At 39.8% G+C, this 25293-nt stretch overlaps 1 protein-coding gene across 2 annotated transcripts in view; it reads right to left on the reverse strand.

Moving 5' to 3' along the window:
• LOC311091355 (NACHT, LRR and PYD domains-containing protein 3-like) overlaps positions 1 to 25293 on the reverse strand; it is a 49933-nt gene that overhangs the window by 23799 nt on the left and 841 nt on the right. For both annotated transcript variants that reach the window (XM_084127271.1, XM_084127272.1), the window contains exons 2-8: positions 9114 to 9210; positions 8693 to 8806; positions 8103 to 8228; positions 7764 to 7859; positions 5905 to 7629; positions 3838 to 3909; positions 2637 to 2810 (exon numbers count right to left, since the gene is read on the reverse strand). In XM_084127271.1, coding sequence (XP_083983397.1) covers positions 2637 to 2810; positions 3838 to 3909; positions 5905 to 7629; positions 7764 to 7859; positions 8103 to 8228; positions 8693 to 8806; positions 9114 to 9163 — 2357 coding nt within the window. In that variant the 5' untranslated portion in view covers positions 9164 to 9210. The remainder of the gene's footprint in view (positions 1 to 2636; positions 2811 to 3837; positions 3910 to 5904; positions 7630 to 7763; positions 7860 to 8102; positions 8229 to 8692; positions 8807 to 9113; positions 9211 to 25293) is intronic.

The raw sequence follows: 25293 nt of genomic DNA on the forward strand, positions 1-25293 counted from the left end.
AAATGAAAAAAAAAATATCGGATAGGGAAAGCTCTGGCTTCGTGTGGATGTGGCCTCAGTGTAGGACAGGTTGTCAACAAAATGCAACAAAAAAAAGTATATTTATAAACATCGCTAAACAAAGAGTGAATAAGAATTTAAAAAGTAATGACGTTTTTTATGTTTTTATGCACTTTTAGTTTTGTTGCAATTTCACCAAAAGCTTATAATTAGGAAATACACACAACACGCTAAACTTATATTCTCTATATATTAAAAATGTTGTAAAAAACAAACAAACGTATTATTCTTATATAATAAGAATAACAATATGATAGCCTACATTTATATTGGGCTCAAAATGATTTAGATATGGAAAGAGGAATTCTTCTCAACTACCACCAATAAAGTTTTAAAATTCTTCTTTAGAAAATATTATATTTTGATGATTCTGCAAATTCAGCAGACAGTGAGGTTCGGGATTGTTCCGATCAGAGCTCGTGAGTGGAGAGCGCATTTCTGAATATTCCGCTCCGCTCGTTCATTCCGCTGGGTCCCTCGCTCAACACAGATGTCCTGTTGCCTGGTTCGAAAATATGTGGAATAAGGGCTGCTTCCGACTAAAAGTTTTTTTTTTCTAGTCGACTAGTAGGCTAGTTGTTCATTTAAGTAATTCGTGGACAAATCGCCCCTTTATATTAATTTAATTAGCCTACTTATAGCCTACAATGAGCATTTACGTAATATAGCCGCACTCAAGCGCACGACCGCACGCATAAAGCTTGCCACAAAGAACCGGTAAAAGTAATGATTATGAATGCGTCTAAATGTGTCTAAATACGCTGTGAATGTGAATGTGCATTATACACCGAGTTTCGGTTCATTTATGAGACGAACTCCAGTTCACTCGCCGGCGCCTCCAATGTCATGATTGTCTGCTATATTTAGCCTACTTCTTAAATCCAGGCAATTGGTTTATGAAACATTGATTAAAATTAAGATATAATTAATACAAAACGAAATTCAATTTAAAGAAAGGCAGCTGTTCTGTTTGGTCTCTGTGAAATTTTTTAAGCAGTCTTTTAGTGCCGCTTTCAGAGCGCTCACGTCCGTAACCGTAAACTGACACGTTGTTTTTTCCCTCATAAATGCGAACACGAAAAATAAAATAAAATGAATATTATAATGTTTTTTTTTGTTGGGTCAGACAATGATTACCAAATTTCTCTCTCATATTGCTCCTCATAACCACTGAAAACGGTCAAAAAAATCGAACCAAAAGTCAAATTAATATGGACGGAAGTTAAAAGTGGTGGGTACAAAATGACTCATGACGAAATCTGGTGGGTGCATACCCACCGTCCCCACCGAAATCGACGCCTATAAGGGAAACATGATAATATAAATAGTACTGTACAGTAATGCAGAAAAGCGCATTACAACCATGTTAAAGCTATTTAAAACGTTAAGATGCAAAAAGGAACTAAATGTAAAATTAGATAATGATATTGCGCAAATGCTCTCGGTCTCTTCAAAGGTCTTTGCAAATTATTGTGTTATAAGACTCAGTTATCATACATCACGTCTCTTCTACTGTAAGTACACAGAAAAAAAAAAAGACAAATGATGCGCGTTTGAGTCGGATTTTTATGAAGAATATGTGACTGCTTATGTAACTGGCAAAAGAAAACATTGTCTTCGTCATACTTCGTCAACTCAGTATGGCCACATGAAACACGACTGCCATCTACAGGTTTTAGTATTTCCTGCGTCCAACACCTAATCCCCCTTCTGCATGATCCCGCAGAATTTCGGAAGTGCTTGCGGCATTCTTCTCTCTGAGACGCGCATTTTTAAAGGCCACATCTGTATATTAACTACAGCTTATTGTCATGATTCCTGTCCTGTGTTTCCCTTGTCTTGTGTGGACTTTTGTTATTTCCTGTCCTGTGCCATGTTTTGTAGTCCTTTGTAGTTTTTCTTGTTTATTAGTCTCCCCAGGTGTTTCTGATTAACCACACCCCCTTGTTATCTTGTTTAGCTTGTTTGCCTGTCTATATAAACCTCTGTGCTTCAGTTGTTGTTTGTCGGTCGTTGTAGCTGTTTCCATGTTCCTGTCCTGAGTTCTGTGTTCCTTTGTTTGCCCTGGAGTTCCTGTTTGTTTCATTAAATTAGTTTTGCGTATGGATTCTCTCTCTGCTTTGTCCTTGCCTCATCGTAACACTTATATACTATTAATTAACTATAAACTAATAGTTTGCAAATGATTTATAAGCTCTGTGTTACTGTATACTTGTGATAAAGTGTTACCATTATTTCAAATATGTATGTGATGGTGGGATTCTTCTTTTACAAAAATAACAAAATAAAGTAAAGATGAATTTGACTGATAGCATTATTATTTATCTTTTCAAGATTTCCATTGACATGGTGATATATTGTTATTTGTGTGTTATTTTGGCCATGATAATCATATAGTGATAAATCTGATATGGTGACAGTCCTGGTTCAGGTGAAACACACACCTCTTCCCTCTTTTCAGCTGCACACACACATTTTGAGGAAATGCTCACGCTTTTACACGGGTCTGTTTGCACAAGCATTACAAGACAAGTTCACTTATTCACGCTGAGTCTTTATGGTAGAGATGATCTTACCACAGTTTCTCCAGTTTACAGTGAGGATTCTCCAGTACAGCAGAGATCTGCTTCACTCCTGAGTCTCCAAATATATTCTCAGCCACATCCAGATATCTCAGGTGTGAGGGGTTTGATCTCAGAGCTGAAGCCAGAGCAGCACAACCTTCATCTGTGATACCACAATCCCACAACCTGTGGAGAACAATGATACACTCTCTTAGATCAAATCAGAACTTTTTTTTTCTTAATTGTGTTTATAGTTTGTGCAATATCTCTTTTTTTAAACAATGAATTCAATATGTCAGCGAGTTTTCTGAGAGACTGTTATTCTAAAAGATTATGCCTCTTTGGGAGAGAGAAAGTGTCAAAGGAGAGAGGACCCAAACGCAAGAGGTGCAGGTTAATGGAGTTTATTCAGTCACAAAAGAACTTAGGCAGTCTGCCGTTCAATAAGGAAAATAAGGGTTTTGATCATGCCAGTGGATTTGCCAGTGAAGAAATCAGGAAGAAACAGTCTGTAAACTCAGGAATAGTCCTCAGTCATGGACAGAGATCTCTCACTGGCAGCAGACAGATGATGAAAAGCGAACAGCCCCAGTCAATGCCCACAGCACCACAGATAGAGACCAGAGAGACAGCAGGGTAATAGAGCAGATTGCTCAGAAGAGAAACAACTCCACAGGCATGAAGCGGCTAGCAATAATCTGGTATAGAAGCCTGAAACAACTAGACACTAATTAGCAAGAGAGATCAGAACAAAGGAGAAGCAGGTGCGATCTCAATCCGCGACCGCGCTGATTACGATTACGAACAGGTGGATAGGGTGCAGGAACGAATCACGTGAGAGAGAGGGAGAGAGAGAAATAAGAGGAGGAAAACAAACCTCATGGCAGAAAGATTATATAAAAATGATATAATGGAATACATTTAATACATTTGTATTTTTCTTAAATATAAATGTATTGACATTTTAATTAAATTAAAATGAATATATAAAAAAGTCTAAATATAAATGTTTATATACATACATTAAAAAAAATATTTCTCACACAGATATAATAGAAAATGGTTACATAGATCATTAATCAGGTCAGATAGGTGGAGGGTTTAAAAGCTGAAGTGTGACACTCATATTATTTGTTAAACCATTCATTTATAATGTTTAAGTAAGAAATGTAATAATGTTTTAACAGTGATGCTTGTTCCCAGTGTTACTTACCGAGCGTGTCTAGTTGCTGTAACCACAGGCATCAGCTTCTGAAGAACTTCATCTCCAGTGTTTTGCATGACACTAATTGAAAATAAATAAATAAGTTAATTATTAATGCTAATAATAATAATAATAATAAAAATATTAATTCATATCACAAGTAAACAATACATTATACCTTCCTAAATACCCTTTAATTAAACACTGCTTTATAAAGGACATGTGAAAAAGTTGTTTTAGTATCTATAACTGTAGCCTCGTATTCAGCCATCACAGATTTGTTTTTTCTTTATCTTGTCAATGTTGTTGTGGCAGGTCTATTACTCTACATTTACACTACAATACTATTTTGACATATCAGATTTTTTGTCCTGTCCGTTGCTATGGTTATCACCATGACGACATTTAACTCCCGAGTTGGGGGGCTAAATTAATAATAATTTCTGCTAAATTATTAGCAGATTTTTTTTTAGCACACAAGATTGTTTGCTTGTTGTTTATTTACCTACTTGTTTATTTCATAATTTACTTTAATAATATAGTTTTATTGTCACGGGAAATGACGCGCACGAAATTTTAATCATTGTCCATCATTTTGCGAGCAATTTGTGATAAAGAAAAATGATAATGAGACATTCATTTATTTTCTTAATACTTCTCTTGTGGCCCATAGTGAAAAAATGCATATATTCATGAATCAAGAAGTGTTTTGTGTTAACTGAGTTGTCTTTTAAATGAGAAGTAAGCTAAGCTGTCCTCACAGCGCGTCAGTTATGCGATGATGTGCTATGAAATTATAGCAGGGCAAATTAACTGTAATATTAATTTAATGATAAAAGTAGCCTAATAATAACAACAACAATTAAAGCTGCAAGCAGCGGTGAAAAGGGTCCTCGCACCCGTGCCACCGCCACACGGCGCCTTTAGGAAAACAGAGCACGGTGGGCAGTATGTAAATATAGGAGGACTATGTTAAAGTAATTTGTATTTACCACACTTTCTGCTACCAGCAGGTGGCGCTATTACTATAACCGAATATGAGGATGGTCATGTGTTCAGAACAGGACTCTTATCAAACATGTGAAGTTTGGGGCAGATTGGACATTGTATAGCTGAGTTACTGCAGGCTGTTTGTGGTTGCCTAGCAACATCGGAACTGCAAGCAACTTTAATATAGAACTTATCTGATTATGCATATATCAAAGGCAGAAATTGGGTGTCCACATCTACATTTGTCAGGCCGCCTAGGACACGCCATTCGACGAAAACTCAAGATATTCGCAATTGAACGTCTCAAAGGCATTAAGATTACACTCACCAAATTTGAAGAGGATCAGATCAAAACTGTAAGAGGAGTTTGTTAAAGTACAACGTCTGGAAATGGCAAAAACTGCACATAATCTGAGAGGAAGTTCAAAATAGCTGACTTCCTGTTGTGTTTAGGGCTACGCTCCAAGACACTTTTTTGTAGGTATTGGGTTCATTACATGTATGTACCGAATTTCATACCGGTATGTGAAACGTAGAGCCAGGGCAATAATGTAGAGGGGGCAATTGAGCCATTTTGCCCCACCCTGTTTTATCAAGTATATTTTGGCCGTTACATTATTAGTACATTATTGTCCATTTAGTGTTCAGTGATTAATTTGCACAGAAACAAAAGATAACATGTATGCCTTCATCTCCGAATACATTATTTGTGTCTTACATTTCATAATGAACTTTCCATCAGTTCTTTTACATGAATTGGAATGTATGCAAAGGATTGTGGGAGATTGAAGGACACGAAGGATCAACTTGATGCTTCCTTCAAAATGAGCTGAATTAAGGACATGAATTAAAGTCTGTCTTCAAAAGATCCTTCAGACTGAGACGGCCTTCAGAGGCGCTTGATGACGTGGCAGTCGAGATATGCAGACTTACTAGGACACAGACACGGTTTGAGAAACACCTGCAAATTTGCATGCAACATGCCAGAAATCAATCTGTGCCCCGTGATTTAAACACCTCTGATTTCTTAGTTTCTCTTTGTTCATAATGTTTTAGACTGTAATGATTGTACTCAGTGTTACTTACTGATCTTTTCTGTCTCTTACTAAGCTGTTCAGGTTAAACGCCTTCAGTGTCTCCTCTGAGGACAACAACACAAACACTAAAGCTGACCAATGAGATGAGGAGAGTTTCACATCACATAATCCTCCATACGTATGAGATTGAGCTTCGTTCACCAGAGAAAGTTCACCCAGTTCATTCAGACAGTGAAACAGATTGATGTATTTATCTGGAGAGGGATTCTCACTGATCTTTTCTTTAATATAGTCAACTGTTTCCTCATTGTTGTGAGAGCTGTTTGCTGTCTGTGTCTTTAGTTCTTGTAAGAGACTCTGATTAGACTTCACTGACAGACCCAAAAGGAAACGAAGGAAAAGGTCCAGATGCCCATTTTTACTGTCTAAAGCCTCATCCACAGCTCTCTGATGGAGATCACATAGTGAAACTTTGTCTCCATTAGTTGGTTTGGTATTCTGGTCAAACACATTGATGTTATTGTTGATAAAGGAGAGATGCACATATAGAGCTGCTAGATGTTCCTGAATGCTCAGATGAACAAAGCAGAAGACTTTCCCCTGATACAAGCCCAACTCCTCTCTGAAGATCTGAGTGCACAATCCTGAGTAAACTGATGCTTCTGCCTCATCAATGCCACACTCTCTCAGGTCTTCCTCATAGAAGATCAGGTTGCCTTTCACAAGCTGCTGATAAGCCAGTTTCCCCAGTTTGAAAATCATGTCTTCATCTTTCACTTTCTTCTCATAGTCCTTCTCATGTTTGATGTTGGTCTGAATGAGCAGGAAGTGTGTGTACATCTGAGTGAGAGTCTTGGGAATCTCTCCTCTCTCTGCTTCACTCAACATCTTCTCTAGAACAGTGGCTGAGATCCAGCAGAACACTGGGATTTGACACATAATAAAGAGGCTCCTTGAGGACTTCAGGTGTGAGATGATCCTGTCGGCCAGACTCTGATCACTGATTTTCTTCCTGAAGTATTCCTCCTTCTGTGTGTCACTGAAGCCTCGTACCTCTGTCACTCGATGGACACACTCTGAGGGGACGAGATCCGCTGCTGCTGGTCTGGAGGTTATCCAGATGAGAGCAGAGGGAAGCAGATTCCCCACAATGAGGTTCGTCAGCAGCTCGTCCACTGAGGCTGATTCAGTCACATCACACAACCTCACATCGCTCTGAAAATCCAGAGACAGACGACACTCATCCAGACCATCAAAGATGAATGAAACCTTATACTCATCACTGGATATGTCCATTTCTTTGGTTTCAGGGAAAAAGCCATGAAGAAGATCTGAAAGACTGAGTGTTTTGTCCTTCATCAAGTTGAGCTCTCTGAAAGCAAGTGGAAATATGAGCTGGACGTCCTGATTCTCTTTCCCTTCAGCCCAGTCCAGGATGAACTTCTGCACAGAGACTGTTTTTCCAATGCCAGCGACTCCCTTTGTCAGCACAGTTCTGATGGGTTTGTCTTGTCCAGGTAAAGGTCTAAAGATGTCCCTGCATTTGATCGGTGTGTCCTCTGTTTCTGCTATTCTGGACTGTGTCTCAATCTGTCTCACCTCATGCTCATTACTGATCTCTCCACTTTCACTCTCTGTGATGTAGAGCTCTGTGTAGATCTCATTCAGGAGTGTTGGGTTTCCCTGCTTTGATATTCCCTCATACAAACACTCAAACTTCTGTCTCAGATTTGATCTCAATGTTTTGAGGACTTCAGCAGGTTTAGAGTCATGGCTGTAAGATTAAAATACCACATTATTACACAAGTTGGAGAAGTAAATAGCCATTAATTACAAAATAGATTATTTATTTGCTGTATTATGGGACACAAAAAATTAAACAACAACAACAAAAGTTCTGCATTTTACCTGAAACCAGGATACATGTTTTCATTAAAGTCTTGTGGTTGAATCACAGGCTTGTTCACAGTTTTGTTTTTAACTGGTCTGAATAGAAGATTTGACCTTAAATTTGACCAGAAATGAAGAGAGCAAAGAATCAGACACATGTGTGAATGTATTAACAATACAATACATAGAGCTTTACACAATGATTTTTAATAATGCACAATGATAATCATTAATAGACATACAGGATTTGAACTTATAATTGTTTGGTTCAAATCCAGATCATTACACTGCTGTATATTAATAACAAACTCACAAAAATCAAATACTATAAGCATAACTTTTATAGAAATCATATACCTGAGATTAGGCCGTTTGTCTCCACTCTTAAACTCTATTGGGCGATCCATAGACTGGTTACTCTTCATAGACACACAGCTGGACTCAGTTTTTTGTCTCTTCTGCTGGACTGAACTGGTTTTCAATCTAAGTAAAATAAAAAGCATACAGACTTATAAATGTTGTGCACTTTTACAGGAATCTTCTGTCTTAGGAAAGACCAGGGAGTGTTGTAACACTTTTGCTTTAGCGTCTGTAACTCAGTGTGTTTTGCACTTATAAACTTGGATTATAATTATTTTGAAAAATTAAAACTGGTTTGCAAATGTTAAGCATGATTTAAAAAAATGCACTGAGACTGTAATATTAGGAATTCTAAACAAACAAATAAAAAAAAACCTTTAGAATTATAGAATAACTTCAACTCAAGTGAACATCAACCACGATCACATGACCCTTTTCAAAGGCACAATGGAGGACGAAGGCTCAACCAACTTAAGGGACCAATGTTTAGCTGAGCTTTAAAGATAAACCACCTTACTGTACTCTTGCAACGGTACTCTTGCTGTGAAACATCACTGTTAAGCATAACTTTTATAGAATTGATATACCTGAGATTAGGCCGTTTGTCTTTACTCTTAAACTCTATTGGGCGATCCATAGACTGGTTACTCTTCATAGACACACAGCTGGACTCTGGGTTTGAGCTCTTCTGCTGGACTGAACTGGAACAGAGAACAGATTCAGTTTAATCCTTTAGATTAAACTTTAGATCAATGTCTTCATTCTTTATGATAGGAACCATATTAATATAAACACATTCTTTCATCAAAAGAACTTTGAGATAACTTTATGATCTTTTTACTTAATATTTCATGTTTTATAGTTTTAAAACAAAAACAATAGGCAAAATTATATATTTTTTCTGTAAACTCTTTGTGTGTGTGTGTGTGTGTGTGTGGGGGGGGGGGGGTCAACACTGATATTTTTCTGTGATTTAATACAATATTTAACAGTGTTTGTTGAAAGTACCTGCATCCTGGAGGAAAATCTCCATCTCTGGATCCTTGTGAATCAGCCATGATGAAGCTGCAGGAGAATCTGATGAGTTTGATCTCCTCCACTGACTCTGAATGAAGAAACATTCACATGCTAAATTGAACATGTTCAGTCGGGCAAAAAAAAAAAAAAATCCCGACCCACTAAACACAAAAGTCCTCCAACTTTAACACCAAAAAGATACATGGATATTCCTTCTTAAACGTTAATAAAAAAAAACTTTGATACTGTTTTTTCCCCGTGTCGTATTCGTATTTTTCCTGCTCAAAATGGTGGCAAGAGGACTTACATTCACTTTTTGTGTGTGACAAGAGTGTGAGAGAGTAATGATGTTCTCAGGGACCAAAACACACATTCACACTATCACACAGAACCGAGAGCACAAAAACATACACTTACCTCGGCCTGAAAATAACTCCAACTGGTAACTTTACTTTGCCTGTGAATGAACTCAAAGAGAAAGCTCAAAGGGCTTTCTATGCCATAAAAACATCAATCAAAATTGACATCCCAATCCAAATTTGGCTCAAACTTGTCAAATCAATAATTGAACCAATTGTTTTATATGGCAGTGAAGTGTGGGGTCCTTCTATAAAATTAGATTTTTTTAAATTGGGGAAAAACATCCGATTGAAACTCTACATTTAGATTTCTGTAAAAGAGCTGAGCGTAACGAGGAGTCCTCTGTGTCAGCTGGTGCTGAGACTGACTGAGCTCTCTCCAGCAGAGATCAGCACGCCTCAGCACACACACACACACACACACACACACACACACACTCACACACATTCGGCCTGCACAAATTATCAACACAGAACAAGACGAGTACATCACCCATTGGACAAACACCATTAAAAAGCAACACAAACTGGAATGTTATTCGGCACTAAATCGAGAGTACACTGTTGCAAACTACCTGAGCACAGTGAGTGATGTGAAGCTCAGGAAAACACTGACGATGTACAGACTCAGCAAGCACAGTCTGGCCATAGAGACAGGCCGGCAGAGTGTGTGTGTGTGTGTGTGTGTGTGTGTGTGTGTGTGTGTGTGTGTGTGTGAGAGAGACTCAGCGTGCGCAGTCTGGCCATAGAGACGGGCCGGCAGAGTGTGTGTGTGGGTGTGTGTGTGTGTGTGTATGTGTGTGAGAGAGAGACTCAGTGAGCACAGTCTGGCCATAGAGACGGGCCGGCAGAGTGTGTGTGTGTGTGTGTGTGTGTTTGAGAGAGAGACTCAGTGAGCACAGTCTGGCCATAAAGACGGGCCGGCAAGAGTGTGTGTGTGTGTATGAGAGAGAGAGACTCAGCAAGCATAGTCTGGCCATAAACCCACCTCTGTGCAGAATTTAAAATGAAAACTAGTGATATGTGAAATATGCAACTGTATCTTGTAGAATACACTCTAATAAATAATTTTGTAATTAAAATGTGTGCTTGTGTGTGTAGTTTAAATGTTGTGTTTCATCTAAGGCTGAGTATACAGTATATAACCATGATTGACTACACTGAAAAAAATGATTAGTTGAATTTACTAAAAAAAAATTATGGTAAGTGGTTCTACACAATAGATTTAAGCTACATTTAAACAAATGCATTTAGCTGAACTAAAATTTAATAAATTCAACTTAATGCATTTGTTTAAATGTAGCTAAAATCAATTGTGTGGAACCACTTACCATAAAATTTTTTAGTAAATTCAACTATCATTTTTTTCAGAGTAGTAATGAAGTAGGCTACATTTACTTGAGTGTTTTTTTTTTTTTGTTGGAAAAAAACTTTTAAGAGTAGATTTTAATTTGGGTACTTTTACTTTAACTCGTGTACATTTCTAATGAAAAAAATGTACTTTTACTTCGTTACGTTGGGTGACGTTCCTCTCGTTACTTTATTTTAATGCAATATGTGTTGTTAAATGCGTAGTTTATTCCAAGCGCGATGTATCTTTTTTTCTGGGCTTGAGCGATGCTCAATTCACAAATGAATCACTCTTTTGCGTCGATTCTGTTCAAAGACTTCATCAAACAAGTTGGAAGATTAGTCTAAATCGGTTTGCGAATCAGTTTGAATGATCTGTTCAGTTCCTGCACGCACTGAATCGTCTGAAGTGATTTCAATTCACACTCGGAGTCGTAACAGGAAGATTTAAGAACATCAAGATCGTTGGATGAAGTGGCCGTGGACCTACAGTACAGTCAAGTGAGAGCAAATCTTCAAATGCATCATATTTTTGCCAGCGATGAAGATCTTTATTAGTTGAACATCTTCGTAAGCTGTCTGTGAATGAATGATTCCACAGGACGATATATTCGATTTCATTTCACTCAGGTAATACATTTTACAACCAAACAGATTATTACGCCATGATAGCACTACTAGAAAGTATGACATTACCCGTTTTTTTTGGACATATACTGTATATTAAATAAGCTACCATTGTTCACAGTTTATGAACACCTGCCATCCCGTGGTAGTTTGTGTGTATTGTTGCGCAGTGGCGTGCAAACTCGACTTGAAAACGAATGCCTTTGCCTGCCATAGACACAGTTAACCAGGGGCCTATACCATGAAGCCGGTTTAGGTGGCAAGCCAGCTATGTTTCAGTTTAGTTTCCGCCAACCCTGGGTTTTAGGTACTATGAAAGTAGCTCGGCTTTAATCGGTGTTCGTTGCCATGGTATCTTACGCTGCACGGCTAACCTGCTCCGGGGCAGGTTATGTTCTGGATTCAAGATCTCAGACTGAAGTTTGCCCAATCAGCTGAGAGCAAAGAAACATATAGGTGACGTAACTTATTCCCAGTGTCTGTTGCAATGGCTTCACCTTTTCTTCCAAATCCTGTGGACATCTCAGCGCAAATTGTTAGACGAGCACTTCGTAAAGAAAGAGTTTTTAGCATGACAAAATCCCCTTGCCTTTCCTGATAGTTAGCCTTCTTGTATGAAAGATACAGATTTTCCGCGGAAGGAATGTCTTATCTTTGTGAACTTCTTGAGCCGCACATAAAGAATTTAACACGTCGAATTCATGCACTTACTGTACCGCAAATGGTATTGCTTTGCGTTTTTTTTTTTTTTGCAAGTGGTACATATACTTGCACGGTGGGTGACGCACAGAAGCTAGGGGAAAACACGGTTTGTCGAACCATTCGCAAGGTGGTCCTCGCTCTGCAGGAGTACATGAATAGTTTCATTAATAGTGTTCCCCGGACATTTATCGACAATGTCCATAAAAGAGGGCTTTTATAAAATTGCCGGTAATATATATTGATAGGGTGACATCACATGAACACGTTTTTTTTTTCAAAAAGCAAATTTCACAAATGTATAGCCTACTATACAATACAATACATGTTAAGAATTATGATAGGATTCCCTAGAGTCATTGCAACATGTATGCAGTCTATTGCTCCAATCTCCACTGCTCTAGGGGAACATGAGGCAGATTATGTTAATAGGAAGTCCTATCACAGCCTTAATGTTCAGGTAGAGATGATGTGAACATGTGAGATGATTATTTTCTGTGAGATGAATCTTTAAATTAATAGAAACATTAACATATATAACAATGATCTACTAAACATTTCATCTGCAGATGACTTGTGGTCATGAACGTATGATCACAAGTTTGGATGCCAAATGGCCTGGCTCCAGTGCATGACCAGGAATTTTCCGTGAGTCTGTGTTGTGTCAGCGCTTTGAGGAAAGCAAGTTAAATTTGGTACAGTACAAAACACTGTTAATTTGAATTGGGACAGAAAAACCTAACCAATAACCCCCTATCATGACCCTCAGACAAGGCCACAGCACCGCTTCAATGTGGCCCTCAGTAAAACCAGAGTGAAGATAGAGATGACCTTTGGCATCCTAAAGGCACGTTTCAACTGTGTTCGGCCCTTAAGAGTCACCAGAGCGGGCATCACAAATAGTGGCTGCATGTGCCATTCTGCACAATATAGCCACCATTAGAACGGAGCGAGAAACACCACAAAACCAGCTTCTCCCCGATGAATCTGACCCGATCACACTTGACCACCCAGCTGGTGCAGATGTAGATGCAATCACCATACAATATTACACTTAATAAAAGCATATTGAAACTGCAGATAGGCCTCAAACTGTTTTATTGGTTTTGTGGGATGGGAGGGAGAAAGAGAGCAAGAGAAAGTTGCATTAATAAATATTCATACTAAAGTGTTACTTGGTTAAATAAGTTCACATACTGAGGTCAGTTTTATCCAGCTGTTTGATCTCCAATATGTTTTTTTTTTTTTTTTTGTAACCTCCTCAGCTCACAGTCCAGCTCCTTTAGTGAACAGTCTAGTTCGAGACTCCTTTAGTGAACAGTCTAGTTCGAGACTCCTTTTGTAAAAGGCCCTGACTGAGTCTGTTTCCACCTGAAACATAATTCCACCACAAACATGATCTTTACAAGTTTTCAGGAGGCTAATCAAATCACAAAAAGTTCCTTGACTTCCTACAAACACAAAATCAGTCCTGACTGTAATTTATGTCAAGGGTTTTAAATCCTAGTTCACATTTCTTCTTAAGCCCATTGAGGTAGAAGCTTCAGTTTCTGTGGCAGGTTGTGAAAAAATCCTACAATAAAAGAGATGTGTAAGGGCCAGTCCCTTTTTATGCCACACATTCAAATGTTTGCCATAGTAAAAAGCCCAGTGCATTCACCTTAGCAACTGTCTCAGAACACACAGACAGTGTCTTCATCATTTTTCTCCACCCCAATAAATAAAAGTAGGCCAATGTAAAGCATAACTGTTGTAAAGCAGGTTATGTTTCTGGTGTTCTGTCTGTTGCATACTGACCTCTGTGTGGGAGACTGTGTGTATGTGTGCTGGCTTCAACAGGGACACTGTATTTCCCTCTACTGCAGAACATAGAGTCAGTCATATTTAAAACTTCAAAAAGTAGTAATGTATTGCACACGTAGGCTACCCAGTGTTACTTGCTAAGAGGAGCCAGCACCATGGTCAGATTGTACAGCACCTGTAATCCCATCCATAATCGGCCGTCCATTATTGCTACTCAGAGCCAACTCCTCCGCCAGTGTATTCTGGAGGAGTGGCCCTCCACCGGTTTTCTGAATTTCACTCTTTATTTCTGTTTGCTACAAACAAGTGTTTGTGATAAAATGTTCACAAAAATAATAAAAGGTTGTGGTAGCCTAAATACTCACCACTTTGAATTATATTTTCATATTTTGTCTTTATCTGCTGTCAAGAACGTTTGGAGTTGGGGTTGCATCTAAAAATCAATGAATATTAATCTTTCTTAGTATATACATGCACTTTTTTTATATATTATAAAAATAGGCCAAAATATATTGTGACGAGCGTCCTCGAAGGAATCAGCGTCGCCCTGGTAACAGACACAAAACACCTGCACGTCCTCACAGCGGGCTGATCGGTCACAGCTGCACCTCATCAGCCCACAGCCACAAAAGCAGCACGCGCTGAGCAGACAGACAGACTCTGGTCTCGAGCTGAATGAATTGCTGGACTAACCTTTCTCTCTGTTCCCTTCAGAAAGCAGCGAGTGACCGACAGCCCATCACTTTTGGAGCACGTTTGGACACCCACTTTCGTTTCGGATTGAACACTGCAGAGCACTTGGAGCACCAGCCATCACTCACCGGATCACCGTCTTCCTTCACCTTTTTTTCATTGTAAATAAAATCCACCCTCCGGGGCCTTTTCACTAAGCCTGCCTTGTCGAGTGATTCTTCACCCCGTGACAGTGGTGGAGAATGCGGGCAAGTGCGTGAAGAATCACCGGCAAGTTCACCGCCCCAAACCCTAATTTTTTTCCTTTTTTTTCCCTTGTGCACTACAGGACACGGAAAGCGGCGCGCTCGTTCCCCACGATGGAGGAGGTTCTACAACGCCTCGCGGAGGTGAGCATCCGCCAGCAGCAAATTGTAGAACATCTCGCCACTCGCCAGGGCAGGACGGAGGAAGAACTAACCGCCATCCGTACCACCGCCGCCCAGCGTGTTCCGCTACCTGATCCTCGAGTCCAAGCTACCCGCCTGCTGCCGAAGATGACGGCTGATGATGATGTGGAAGCTTTTCTGCAAGTCTTTGAAACTACAGCCCGATGTGAGGCATGGCCCGAGGACGATTGGGCACGCGCGCTGGCACCTCTTCTCACCGGAGAAGCCCAACGGGCTTATTTTTCACTTCCCCGTGAGATCGCCGAAGATTATAACGAAGTCAAGCGTGAGATCCTGGCGAGGCTCGGCCTCTCATCCATCTGCGCCGCCCAACAGTTTCACGAATGGGAGTTCAAGTCCCGCGTGCCAGCCCGTGCCCAAGCCGCCGAACTCAGCCGCATCGCGCATCACTGGTTGTTGGAAGGGAATCCCTCTGCAGCTCAGGTAGCGGAACGGGTGGTGGTCGATCGCCTCCTCCGTGCTCTTCCCCGTCCAATTCGGCAAGCTGTTGGAATGAGAAACCCTACCAACACTCTGGAACTCGTGGAGGCGATCGAGCTGGCAGATGCTATCCATCACCGCAAGGCCGGGGATCGAGCGTTGCCGTTTCCCCGGAGGGTGGTCCAGGAGCGGCGCCCGCTCGAAGGCACCTCGCGACCAGTCAGCAGGCCGACGGTTTCCCCGCCGCGAGACGAGCCCATGCCCAGCGCTGAACCCATAACACCACCGCGTGCGTGGCTGACAGGCTGCATCGTCCACCAGCGTGTACCATCGGGAGCCCCTGAAGCGGACGTGGTCGTGGAGGGGAAACGTTTCCGGGCCCTGCTGGACTCAGGCAGTGCGGTCACCCTCATCCAGTCACGGTTGTGTGCCCCCCGAAGCGGTGAGAAGAGTTTTCTGCCGATTACCTGCGTACACGGAGACACTCGCCAAGTGCCGGCCCGTAGAGTCACCATATCGTCACCCCAAGGCACCTGGCCGGTGGAGGCTGGCTTGGTGAAGGACCTGCCGGTGGCCGTACTGCTTGGGAGAGACTGGCCGGGCTTCGACAGACTGCTCACCGCCGCTACTCAGCCTGCCAGCCCAGAGGGGAACCGTCGAAGACGGAGGCGGCCGCGTGGACCCCGCCGCAGACCAGCCCTACTTGCCTCCGACAGCGGGAGAGATGGTGAGTCCCCCTCCCAGTCTTCTAATCCTTTCTTTGATGTTTACCAACAGGCTGCAGGAGGGGGCTCATTCGCCAAGGAACAACGGGAGGACGATCGTTTAAAGCACTGTTGGTCTCAAGTGCGGATCATCGATGGAAATGACGTCCTCCCACGGCCCCATCCTCTCCCGCATTTTGTCGTCGAGAATGGCCTGCTGTACTGTGTCGCACAGCGGAGGGGGGAGGAGAAAAAACTACTGGTGGTACCCCGAGCCAAGACCGAAACTATCCTGGAGCTGGCCCATTCTCATCCCATGGCAGGTCACCTCGGGGCAGCCAACACCACCCAGCGCATCCGCGACCGTTTCCTCTGGCCGGGCCTGGAGGCCGAAGTAAAGCGGTTTTGTCAAGCCTGCCCGACCTGCCAGGTCACGTTGCCCAGGACTCCTCCCCCCAGCCCGCTCATCCCGCTGCCCATCATCGAGGTGCCCTTCGAGCGGATTGGAATGGACATAGTGGGGCCGTTGCCAAAGTCTGCCCGGGGACACGAACACATCCTGGTGATCGTCGACTACGCCACCCGGTACCCAGAAGCAGTTCCCCTACGCAAAGCCACCGCGAAGTCCATCGCCCAGGAGCTGTTTCTGTTGGCCAGCCGAGTCGGCATCCCCGCGGAGATACTGACTGACCAGGGATACTGACTGACCCATGCCTCGGGTCGACGAGCTGCTGGACCGTTTGGGAAGGGCCCGGTATATCAGCACCTTGGACCTCACCAAAGGCTATTGGCAGGTACCACTCTCCGAAACTGCTAAACCTAAAACTGCTTTCTCGACCCCCAGTGGCCACTGGCAGTACCGGACCCTTCCCTTCGGTCTGTACGGGGCCCCCGCGACCTTCCAACGAATGATGGACATCATCCTGCGGCCCCACCAAGCCTACGCAGCCGCCTACATCGACGATGTCGTGATCCACTCCGAGGCATGGGGGGAACATCTGGAGCGTCTGCGGAGGGTGCTTTCGGAGCTCCGGCGGGCTGGACTCACTGCCAACCCCCGAAAATGTCATCTAGCTGGGGACTGGGAGCCGGGACTGGGAGCCGTCCTGTCCCAAATCCAGGAAGGTGAGGAGCATCCGATCATTTACATCAGCAGGAAGCTGTCCCTGGCCGAGAGGAAGTACGCCGCTGTCGAGAGGGAGGCCCTGGCCATCAAGTGGGCAGTCCTGGAGCTCCGGTACTACCTCCTAGGCCGCAAGTTCACCCTGGTCACAGACCATGCGCCTCTTCAATGGATGGCCCGCGCCAAGGACACCAACGCCAGGGTGACTCACTGGTTCCTAGCGCTCCAGGACTTCCACTTCGAGGTACGACATCGGGCCGGGGCCGCCAACGCGAACGCTGATGGCCTCTCACGAATATGGACAGCTTATGCAGGTCTGTCAGGGGTCATTCCCCACCCTCCCCTTGTTTCACCCCTACTGTCTCCATATGTTCACAGGACCAGAACGACGCTTAGGGGGGGGGAATGTGACGAGCGTCCTCGAAGGAATCAGCGTCGCCCTGGTAACAGACACAAAACACCTGCACGTCCTCACAGCGGGCTGATCGGTCACAGCTGCACCTCATCAGCCCACAGCCACAAAAGCAGCACGCGCTGAGCAGACAGACAGACTCTGGTCTCGAGCTGAATGAATTGCTGGACTAACCTTTCTCTCTGTTCCCTTCAGAAAGCAGCGAGTGACCGACAGCCCATCACTTTTGGAGCACGTTTGGACACCCACTTTCGTTTCGGATTGAACACTGCAGAGCACTTGGAGCACCAGCCATCACTCACCGGATCACCGTCTTCCTTCACCTTTTTTTCATTGTAAATAAAATCCACCCTCCGGGGCCTTTTCACTAAGCCTGCCTTGTCGAGTGATTCTTCACCCCGTGACAATATACATAATTTTACATGAATATAGAACGTATTTGTTTAACGCAATTAGCAATCTTTCTCCAACAGTCTTATATTCTCTTTGGCAGCAGACCGTATTGTTTCGAGCTTGAAATACATATTTAAATTCATCGTAATTCTGAATGATTATCTCTTGCTCCACCGCGGAAAAATATATCGCTCTTGCTCTATCCATATCGAACGCGATTGGTTGTTCGGTGCTAACGTCACTTTGGTATGTGCACGCGCTCGTAGAGTAAGCCTGATTGCATCGGTTTGGTTTTGTCGACTCAAAAAAAACAATCCTGTAACCCCGAGTTTGTTCAACTACCATCATGGTACAGGCCCCAGTTTAAACATGCTTGCAGAAATATACATTTGATTATATTTTGGAGAACAGACAGAAGTAGATCCGTCGATGTACTTTTGTTTGTTTTTTTGTGTTCAGATGTTCAGTAGCGGTCATGAGCGCGAGCACATGTTAAGAGTTTTAACTCTTTCTTCTCTGTCAATTACATGCCTTTGAATGCAACACTCTGCAGATTCACTTTATTTCGACATTGTCTAATAATCCAAATGTAGTTGTATAAGTTACTATTATACAAACCAAAGGACAGGCAATGATTTTCTGGCTATACAGATGGCAGAAATAATGCTAGTCTCTTCTGTTTTTGTTGCAAAGATAGCCAATCTACTTATGAAAATAATAGTCATTTAAATAAATAAAAAATCTAAATAATATAATTTTATATATATGACGACTTCAGATGCAAAAGCCTCTAAGTACCATCTGAAATTTTCTTCTAAAAAAGCATTTTTATCAAGCTTGTATGTTTATGTTTAGTTATTTCACTTAAATGGCAATGAAAAGTAGGCTACCTATTAATTGTCATTAAAGGGAAATTACTGAACTTTAAAACTTTAATTACTGAAATATAAAAAGTAAATATCACAGTAATAATTAACTTTAACAACTTAATAAAATCTCTGAATATCATTTACTTGATAGTTTGAGTTGAACATACCGAAATAATGGACTAAAACTCCAACAATTAATTTTGTCTGAAATTTACAGTTATATTTAAGTTTGAAGTTTTTCACTAAAATAATTTAGTATTTGACTGACCAATTATTTATTTAAAATACACTTAGCTAATATATTTGTGAAATTTCCATCACAATATTTGAGAATGGATAATTAAACTAATCTGTTTCAAGAACCACAAATATTACTTAAATAAAATCAATATTATTAATATTTAACACGCATAAGAAATTGATTAAGTTTACTCAATTAAAACAACGCACCCCACCCCCACCCAACTCAACGGTTGAGTGAGCGCACGCTGTTCGAACTCTCTCCAGTCTCCAGAACAGTTCTCCTCTTCTCTTCTCAGCGTCACATAATTAGTGCATTTCCTCTGTGAAATTCAGGTGTGTGTATGTTTTATTTTATCTGTATAATCATTAATGTGCTTTAAATAATTTTATTTAATGCAAAAGAACATACAGATACGCAATGTTACTCACCTTAAACGAGTGTCGACTCGCACCTGTCTTTTCGCATGATTGTAACGGCTTGCATAAAAAAACACACGACTATATTCCTAAAGATAATGAATATAACTAATTTGAATGATAAAATGTCCTCAGAACTGTGCACTGTTTGTTTATTGGCAGGTTATGGAGTCAGTGGCATCGCAGCATATTTCGGCTGTGAATGACGCAGGACGGCGGTGTAAAGTTAGAGGTTCCCCCGCAGAGGCGAGTCCGTCTCCAGCACGGGAACCAGCGCTGATCCGGTGGATACTGGATAACAGACCGGTTGATTACACTTGAATTACTTGAATGTTTAGGCCTAAATGTTTAATTTTTACTTCGAAAATGTTTGTTACATGAGTTTAAATGTACAGGCAATATTGTATACGTGTTAAAAATAGTATAAAATATTCTGTATTGCTGTAGGCCAGTGGTTCCCAAACTTTTAACAGGCATGTACCCCCTGAGACATTATAGATCTTCGGAGTACCCCCAACACCACCAATTGTTAACAAGTTTTTTTTATTTTTTATTAATATTTATTTTGATCAATTTTGTCGAGAATAGTGAATAAAATCATAAACATATGATACAAATCTCATCAAAAGTCAACATATGATACAAATGTGCTGAATATAATGATTTTTTTATTTATTTTTTTACTCTTCAAACAACTAATACAAATGCAATAAAATTATATTAATTATATTTTAGTAAGTATTGTCAATATAAATTGCCCATACTCCTACTTACAAACGTAGGCTAGGCTCTTTTTTTTTTTTTTTTTATAAAAACCCGTGGCGTCATCTATGATTATAAGGGCTGTAGGCTAGGCCTATATGCGAAATGAAACCGAAATCGCGACACTCATGGAGAAAAATGCGTTCATCAGAAAATGCGTTTAATACTAATATATTGAAACGTCTGTTTATACATCCATACTCCCTTAATAAAGGAGTCCAGACGTTAGAAAAATATCAGTATACACATGCGTTTTATATTTAATATGAGAAGAGAGAACACTTGCGTTACGGTCCGGACTTGACACAAAAAATCTTTAACTTTTAGGTGGTAAAATATGTTTTAGTAGTAATTCTATGAATTACACTGGCAAACCAAAGTAATATACCCACCGGATGAAGAAGGGTTGGCTCTCCACAGAACATAATATATTCATTTTATTTTATTTTTCGTGTTCGCATTTATGAGGAACAAACAATGTTACGGACGTGACCGCTCTGAAAGCGGCACTACAAGACTGCTTTAAAACTTTCACAGAGATATCAAACAGGCATTTAAAACACCAAATATTAAGAATTGGAATATCAAGCAAAATAATATTCGATGACTGATCGAAAATCATATCTCTCCCCCCACATGCTCACCGGTAAGACGCTCCGACATTAAATTTCTCTGTGGCCTGTAGGCTATAGGCCTATGCGTTGTAGCCCAGTCATTAAAAAACGATTTAGTTTCATATTCATGTTTAAATAAAATAATATATATTTATTTTATTTTATGGTGATTATATGAAAAGTGAAAAGCATGAATAAGATGATCCCGAAAATATCGAGAGACAAATGGAGTGGACAGACATGATTTTGACCACTTCATTGAGTTTGTTTTTGTAGAAAACCTTTCTTTAAAGTGAATTTCGTTTTGTATTAATTGTATCTTAATTTTAATCAATGTTTCATCAACCAATTTCCTATATTTAATAAATAAGAAGAAAATATAGCAGGCAATAAATCAGGACACGGAGTCGCCAGCGCGTGAACTGGAGATCGTCTCTTAAATGAACCGAAACTCAGCGTATAAGCTACTTGCCTCACAGACCTGAGATATATATATGTGTATAGAAAGCATGAAATGTGTACTTAAACATATGTAACAAAACAATTCAAAACGAAAGAAAACAGACTGCTCTCTGCTTATGTAATCCGTATGAAATGTGCATTTCTCTCTGGCGCGTTCACTGCTGCGAAGATCGCGAGTCAGCATAGTCAACTTCATCTTTGACACAGAAAACACTTGTTTATTAATAAACAATTTAAATGTCTCCTTGATATATTTGACATTAATAATCATTACTTTTCCCAGTTCTTTGTGACAGCTTTTAGGTGCATTATTGGCAGCGCCACCCTTACACATGAACGCGTCCCCACCGGTCAATAGTTAATATTATTCTTTGGTGTTCAGTTTATACAGGTTTTCTAATTGTTATTTAATATATAAATATAAATGTTTTTTTTTGTTTTTTTTTAATCAAAATCTCTTTTTTTTTCTCAACACCTCCAATAACTTGCCACGAAATTCTGTCAGTGAAGTCCCGATATGCAAATTTGTTTAAATTCATACAATCACCATGACCAAAATTGTACCTTTTTTTTTTTTTACATTGAATCTTGAAAAAAAAATATAGTCCGACCTACCGATCCTTTTTTTTTTTTTTTTTTTGGCTGTTACCCAAACCAAAATATTTTTAATGATGGCTTAAGAAGTTTGAAAAGGCATATGACTTAGATCTTTTTTCGCGTACCCCCTGAAATCAGTCCACGTACCCCTGGGGGTACGCATACCCCAGTTTGACAACCGTGGCTGTAGGCTAACGTTACTCATTGACAATAAAGGCCAATGTCATGTAGTTATCCCGGTGGTTGTATGGAATATTTTTACAAAGGTTTAGAGGAAATAAAAAAGTTAATATTACTCACATATAAACACAGTTAATATTACTCATAAATATTTGTTTTTAAATGCCCCCCCCCCCCCCCCCCCAACCAAATCAATATTCTAAGTGTAAAAATGTTTCACCAAAAAAATGTAGTAAATCATATTAAAAGTTTTTAGAGTGCATCACCACCAGTTTTCATGTCACATATACAAAAACATATTCCAGCCAATTTTCAACATTTTAATCACTGTTCTAGAAACATATTTGACTCAACTTTGTTAATTTGCAATAATATGTTATGATTTGTTCACAAACAACAGGCCCAGACAGTTCACAATTAATGTAAATACACAGTCTTACAATGTCATTGCTGTCAACTGCTCTTTCAAATCCTGTAGGAAAATGAACAGTCCTCATAAAGGTCAGTGATATTTTGACAGTACATCCTCGAACCAGCTTCTGCACTGTACAATTTAAAAATTTGCCAACTGCATATAAGTAAATCAGATGTTGGTCATCAAAACATAAAATCTGTATGAAACACATAAACAAATGACACAAAATGTGTATAAATTCTATATGACTTTAATTTGACTAGCATATGATTCAATATAAGAACTTTAAATGATTTATATATGAATCAGTTATTTTCTACTAATAATATAATACACATTTGCATACTTTTGTCATGTAAAACTCATATAAGACTTTTTACAGTATTCATATATAACACAAAAATCCCCTACAAGTTGTATGTGTGCTATTTAGTATGAAATGGGCCATAATCGGTTTGATTTTGTATAGGACATGTATTGGCCTTACATGAAACACAGAAGGTAATTCTGGCCAATTTAAGGAAGATATATGGTTGCTGTATATGAAGCATGCAGGTTTTTTTCATATGGGGGCGCAGACAGACCTGGCTCTCCCGTGAGGACAGACTCTGCTCGCACTGCATCCTGGGAGTGACGGAGACCGAGCTGCACTTCCTCACAGAATGCCCAAAATATGAACACATCAGAGACCAATATTACCCCCAAATTAATAAAATATTTCCCCAATTTAACACCTGTAATCCAACCCAAAAACTCAGATTCATTCTTGGCGAAGAAGCCAAATACTCCATATAGCTGCAAAATTTGTAGCATCTTGCCACCTCCTGAGGGACGACCAGAGCAGCAAACGCCCAATAAACACGCACAGAACACACCCTATGGAAGAAAAATAATGCCAAATGTTTTTGAAATAAAAAGCCTGTTGAATTGCACTACTTGAAAAAAATAGGCATTGCATTAACCATGCTTGCATTTTAATGCATTGTATTTTTAGGGCTTGCATTTTTATGGGCTGAAATTCAACATGGTTGAATATTTAAGCTGTGAATATTTCAATTAAAAACATTTCAAACACATTTTCATTATTAAAAATTCAATAATCCATATTCACCTTTCATATTTCACTTCCAAAATATCTACTGCTTTTCCTGCAGTTCCTGGATGTCATCGTAGTATTTTCTGTCGAATTTGCACCACTGAATTTGTGGAAGCGAATTTTCAAAGCGAAATAAAGTGGACCGAAAATTGCCTGTTGAATATTATAGGTTGTATTTTTAAACAGTTTGAATATTTTGGAAGTGAAATATGAAAGGTGAATATGGATTATTGAATTTTTAATAATGAAAATGTTTTTAATTGAAATATTCACAGCTTAAATATTCAACCATGTTGAATTTCAGCCCATAAAAAAGCAAGGCCCTAAAAATGCAATGCATTAAAATGCAAGCATGGTTAATGCAATGCCTATTTTTTACAAGTAGTGCAATTCAACAGGCTTTTTATTTCAAAAACATTTGGCATTATTTTACTTCCATAACACCCCATCAGACACACACACACACACACACACACACACACACACAGATGTATATAATGTTCATTTCTAAGTTTTTTTTTTTTTTTTTAAACATGATTTCTGTATTATAATCCATTTTATTTTATTTATTAATCTTTATTTATTTTATTATTATTGTTCTATGTTATCTGAATTATTATTTTGCTATATCTACTAGCCATGAATATATATAATATGATCTTTTTTTATTTAATTTTTTTCTGTACTAAATGTTCTAAATCATTTTCTATGTTGTTTTGATGCTTTGGCAATACAAAATATATTTTTTGTCATGCCAATAAAGCTTTCTGAATTGAATTGAGAGAGAGACGCGCGTTCACGAGATCACCAGGACAGACACTGATACGATAAAAAAAAGACGTGTTTGTTGGCGTTTGTCTGTTAAACTTCCGAAGAATCACGAACATCACGAAACACAAAAGAAACCTTGAATTGAAAGAAACCCTTTATATCAAACAAACAATTACATAAAATGTCCTCTAGATATTCATATTAATATGAGGAAGTCACTCACAAAACACATGAACACCTTGATCAAACTTTTACAATATACAGGTTCTCAAATCCTTCAGCTTTAACGTCATAAAGATACACGTTAATTCCTTCCTAAACGTTGATAAACACTTTGATGCTGTTTTTTTCCCGTGTCGTGTTCGTATTTTTCATGCTCAAAATGGCGGCAGGAGAACTTACTTTCACTTTCTATGAGTGACGAGAGAGAGAGAGAGAGAGAGAGAGGTGAACATAGACGCGCGTTCATGAGAGCACCACGAAGTATCAGTGTGTGTGAGAGCAGGTGTTGTTGCGTGAACGATATTGAAGATATTGTAAATAAAGTGGTGAATTATGTAAAATTGCGCAAACAAAGCACTCGCGTCTTTTCAGTTTGTTTTTATCTGTTACTTTGTTTGTTTTTATATTATTTGTTAAATTCGATTGTTCTCTCTTCTCTTTAGTTTGTTAATTTATTCTTTCTTCCACTAGTTTTTTTTATTTGTTAATCA

This window comes from Abramis brama (genome assembly GCF_963993115.1).
Source record: "Abramis brama genome assembly, chromosome: 10".
Lineage (NCBI taxonomy): Eukaryota > Metazoa > Chordata > Actinopteri > Cypriniformes > Leuciscidae > Abramis > Abramis brama.